This window comes from Heteronotia binoei, chromosome 4 (genome assembly GCF_032191835.1).
Source record: "Heteronotia binoei isolate CCM8104 ecotype False Entrance Well chromosome 4, APGP_CSIRO_Hbin_v1, whole genome shotgun sequence".
Lineage (NCBI taxonomy): Eukaryota > Metazoa > Chordata > Lepidosauria > Squamata > Gekkonidae > Heteronotia > Heteronotia binoei.
Window position 1 is genome coordinate 132,631,361 of NC_083226.1, and position 4,840 is coordinate 132,636,200.

General features: G+C 42.0%; 1 protein-coding gene across 1 annotated transcript; it reads left to right on the forward strand.

Annotated features, from left to right (window-relative positions):
- The first annotated feature begins 1,677 nt into the window (after positions 1 to 1,677).
- Positions 1,678 to 3,626, forward strand: CARTPT (CART prepropeptide). Its single transcript, XM_060236428.1, has 3 exons — positions 1,678 to 1,973; positions 2,334 to 2,417; positions 3,440 to 3,626. The coding sequence occupies exons 1-3, from the start codon at positions 1,830 to 1,832 to the stop codon at positions 3,545 to 3,547; spliced, it is 336 nt and encodes a 111-aa protein (XP_060092411.1). The 5' UTR covers positions 1,678 to 1,829; the 3' UTR covers positions 3,548 to 3,626.
- The last annotated feature ends 1,214 nt before the right edge of the window (positions 3,627 to 4,840 follow it).

Here is a 4,840-nt window from a genome sequence, read left to right on the forward strand (position 1 = left end):
ATTTCCTGGCTCTCAGCAGTGTTTACACTATAATAACTTGTGAACAACTTGTAATAAGAGAAATTAGAGATTTATGAGTGTTGTGGCCCCTCCAAAACATCACCACTGGTCCACCCCCCTGCCATTTTTGTCATATTCCACTTGTCTTCATTGCTACAGATGCTAGAGACTAAGATGCTAATTGAATTGAATGTACATCTTATTTGTGGTGCCTGGAAGGTAGGTTCACAAGATGGTATTGGGGGACTGCTGCTGCTGAGGCCCTTGAACTGTGGGGATCCAGCTTGTCCTCTTTGTTTTTCAATATCTACATGAAACAGCTGGGTGATGTCATCTGAAGGTTTGAGCTGAATTGTCACTGGCGTGCAGATGACACAATCAGCTCTATCTCACTCCTGGATGATCCCAGGGAGGCTGTAAATTCTGGAGCTTTGGAGTGCGAGTGGGTTAATAAGCTGACAATAAGTGCTACTGGTGAGTGCAAGGTCTGATCCAGGACTTAAAGTGTCACCCATTCTGGAAGAGACTGCACACCTCTTGAAGGAACAAATCCATAGTTTGGGCATGTTCTTGGACAAGCCTATTGCTGGGTTAGCTGGTGGCTGCTGTGGCCGGGCATGCCTTTTCTGGGTTTGACTTGTTAGTCAGCTGCTGCCTTTTGTGGACACGTGAGATCTGGCCACTGTGATGCATGCCCTTGTTAGATTCACATTAGATTACTGCAATATGAGTTATGTGAGACTGCCTTTGACATATGTTCAGTTGGTGTCTAATGTTAACTGGAGCCATAGGAACCATACAACTTCAGTCTTGGCCCATTTACACTGCTTCCCAATACATTTCTGAGCACAATTCAAGGTGGTAAGGTTAACCTTTAAAGCTCCATATGGCTTAGGACCAGCATAGTTGTAGGACCACCTACTCCCTTATGAACCTACCTGACTACTGTGGTCATTGTTAGATGCTCTGGGGGTGGTGGTGCTGGGTGTCAGCCTGAGAGATGGCTTTCTTTGTCATGGCACAAGAATTTTGAAACCCTCTCTATGGAAAGACTTGGCTGCTTCCTTCTGTTGCCATCTTCCACATGGGTGAAGACTTTTTTTTGTTTCTTTCATCTGGCATCCCCTCAGGATTCCTTCCCACCCTCCTATATTATATTTGTTGGTTTATGTATGTTTATTTTATTGTACCATATTGTAACTTGATTTGAAAAGTTTTAATTATGTGGGGGGGTTGTTTTAATGTTTTTTAAATATGTGTTTTAATATGCATGTTTTTAATCTGTTAGCCACCTCGGTGTCCCTGATCAGAGTAAAAAGGAGGGGTATAAGTTTTGGAAATGAGTAAAACAATCAACTGTGATGCTGCTGTTTCTACTCCTTCAGCTACATACTACTTTAAAAGTAAATGATGCTTTGGAGAAAGGTGCTTAATATATGTATTTTAACAAATGTAACACATAACCAAAATGTGACAGTGCATCAGGTTTGATGCCCTTATCCGTTATTGAAATTCACATGAATGAGTAGCACTTTGCCTTGCATCTACAGTGCTGCTGTCTTAAAGACTGAGGCAAGTGAAGTCTTCTTTACCTCTGAGCGCTCCCTTCCGGTTTTTGTTTTGCGTCTCCTCGCTGCTCCTATCTGCCCTGAAGGAAATTGAGATCATTGCCCAACTCATCTGTCAGGTCCCGATACGGTCGCTCACTCCCCATCCCTCCCAGCCAACCGCGATGGATTGACGTATCCCAGTGCCTGAAGCTTTGTCAACAGGTGACCCTGACAGCCCTATAAAGAAGGCTCCGCGCGGCGGAGCTGTACTTTAGCACCATGGAGAGCTCTCGAGCGCTCGCGTTGCTGGGAGCCGCTTTGGTGCTGCTTCTGGGAGTTAGCGGGCAGGAAGAGACGGAGCTTCAGCCGCGAGCCCTGGACCTCTATTCCGCCATGGAGGACACGTCCCATGAGAAGGAACTGGTAAACCCTACTGCGAGGCAACTAAGTCGGGGGAAGTGTGTGTGTTAACAGGGAGTAGAATCGTGCTGGGATCTTGTTTGAATCTATTTATCTTTAACGCTTCTACGTGCTGAGCTTTTCTTTTGTATAGTGTAAAGGGGGAACTTGGGCAATTAAAGTTTGGAAGAGCAGCAAGATTAATACAGGAGGAAGGAAAGTCAAGGCAGCACTCTAACTAGTAGGAGGTAGTTCAATGAGGACAACAAGCCTGGTGCCCAGCCTTCCTGGGGGAAGAAACGCCTTGTCTCTAGTGCTGCATCTCCCCACCCCACACTTTACAGATTGTTCTGTCTATTGATGGGAAAGTTTGTGTATTTGCAGATCGAGGCTCTGCAAGAGGTCCTGGAGAAGCTGAAAAGCAAAAGGCTCCCTCATTATGAGAAGAAGTATGGCCAAGTTCCTATGGTGAGTGACTTCTGGCAAAAAAATGAAAGAGCAGCTAGTAGCAGGGGAACAAAAGAAGTCTGGAGAGAGTCCAGAGGGTCTGTGAATCTGAAAATTGCACCTCTGATCCAAACACAGCAGCAAACAGATGGACTGGTGTGAGTCTTAAGAAACCCAGAGATTCTTCTGAAATAATTGCCACTGAGGCTTGTCCATTGTCTCCCCTCTTCACTCCCTTTGTAGCTTTTCCACTTTTTTCTTTCTAATAATCTTCTGTGTGTAATTGACAGAGTTCCAGGCTTTCTGTCTTTTTCAGTCCTACTAAACAGCCCACACACTATTATGCAGCAGTTAAGTCCAGTTGTGTACAGAGGTGTTCATTTCCTTGTGCAAAATGATCACAGGATATCAGTGTTAGTCTTCCCCTCATATAATTTTGGTGAATCCTGCAGCACAATAAAAACACCCTCCCCCCATCAAAATGGATGAGATCTCCTGCTGCCTCCTCCCCAGGTTTGTTTTTTGTGTGTGTGCAAGGTGGATTTCTAAATAATACATGTGACCCCCTCCAGATGAAATCCAGTGGGACTGGAGAGAGGGATGCCATCATGGACTCCTAAATTTTGCATATTGAAAAGTCAGTGTCTGACATTTGAGCAATTTTCACATCGGGTTTGGGAGCTGTCAGTTTGGGGGTTTTATATATATTTAAAATTTGACATAAAAATCTGGGCTTTGTTCAAAAAAGATAAGTTTATTTAATTAAAATATATTTACATGTTTGTTTAAAAACTAGTACGTATTTCTAGGAAATATGTTTCTGAGATATATTAAGAGCTTTAATGTGATTGTAGATTTTCCAGTAGTGTAACAGAACTTCAGATATAGTGATTTAATCTTCCATTCCTTTGATCTCTTCTTATAATATTAGAAATTAAGCATAAGTCCTCAAGAATAAATTTTCAGGAATCCAGTTGCAACGTTTTGCTCTAGTTTTGGTTTTTCATTGTGTCCTTTGTCTAACCGTTGGTTGCTATCAACAGTGTGATGCTGGAGAGCAGTGTGCAGTGAGAAAAGGAGCCAGGATTGGGAAGCTCTGTGACTGTCCCAGAGGAACAACTTGTAACACTTTTCTGTTGAAGTGTTTGTAAAGAAGTACCCCCTCCCTGAACCACTGGAGAACAAAGAAGGATCCAGATGCCTTGCCTAAGAAGTAATGCCTGTGATACCAAGGGGGGTGGGACAGAAAATTATATACAGCAATCTCTCTCTCACACACGGGGGGTGGGGAGAAAACAGTTATGAAGTTTAACTCTTACCATGTATCACCTTTTAGAATGTCTGACTTTTTTTTACCACCCTTCTTCTCTTCTTTATCTTTATCTTTCTCTCTGATTTTCTTTGTCCCTTCTCCAGTTCCTTGCATCAAGACACCAAACTGACTTTAAAACAGCATTTTTGTATGTGGAAGTTCTTTATGCAAACTTGATCCAGCTAGCACTCATTAATGAAACCATTTACCTGTTTTGCATTAAATAAGTAAGGAGAGAACAAGGACAAGCATATGGGTACAGCTTATAAACAATACACAGTATGGTTTTCTTCATACATTAAAGTACAAACATCTGGTTCATACCTTGAGAAATTTGTATCTCAATATAAGTTAATAATGTCACTCTTCCAAAATATCCTCTTGACTAGCAGTTTTGCCTGAGTTTGGTTGTACCTTCACCCCAGCGCCTACATGTTCCTCCTTTGGAAGCCAGATTTTTGTACTAATAGCAATGGGCACTGCTTAGATACAGCATGTTAGGATTGTTTGGGCTGGGATGTGTCTCATGCAGCTAGGGATACTTTTCTTTATTGGAATCCACAACCAATTGGTGCACTTTGGTGTCACTTTAAGGGCAACTTTATTAAATATGTTGTCAGTAATCACAAGAATAACATGTGTTAAGACAGTGACTAGATAGTGGTGGGCAGGTGAGTTCATCTGGATTTATCTTCACAGAGCCAGCAACTAACTTCATGTTTGCACCTTGGATACTAAATGCATGAGATGTGATAACCATCTAAAGCTGATATGTTGGGTTAATTTGCAGAAGGTTTCAGATATCTGAAACAACTGTAAAACTTGAAATGGGGAAGAAAGGAAAATTTTTGTTTGTTTCACATTTTCTTCTCTATAAACACAAGTTGTTGGATCTCTTTTTGAATGGTGAAAAAGTGCATATTTTTCAAATATGTTGTGGGCTTTCTTTTACTCCATGCTTTAATGGTTTACCATTGAAAAGTACTGCTATGGCTAGCGTCGGATTTTTTTTAGGGGGGGGGCGGAGACCCAATGTACTAGTTCAGCACAACTGAAAACTACAGACCACATGATACTTGTGTTGATCTTAGAATTGGTTCTTGGCAAGGGGTTTATTGGAACCTCATCAGAA

Coding starts and splice junctions, on each gene's coding strand:
- CARTPT (XM_060236428.1), top strand. CDS start 1,830: ATGGAGAGCTCTCGAGCGCTCGCGTTGCTGGGAGCCGCTTTGGTGCTG. Junction 1,974..2,333: donor CGTCCCATGAGAAGGAACTG/GTAAACCCTACT, acceptor GTGTATTTGCAG/ATCGAGGCTCTGCAAGAGGT. Junction 2,418..3,439: donor AGTATGGCCAAGTTCCTATG/GTGAGTGACTTC, acceptor TGCTATCAACAG/TGTGATGCTGGAGAGCAGTG.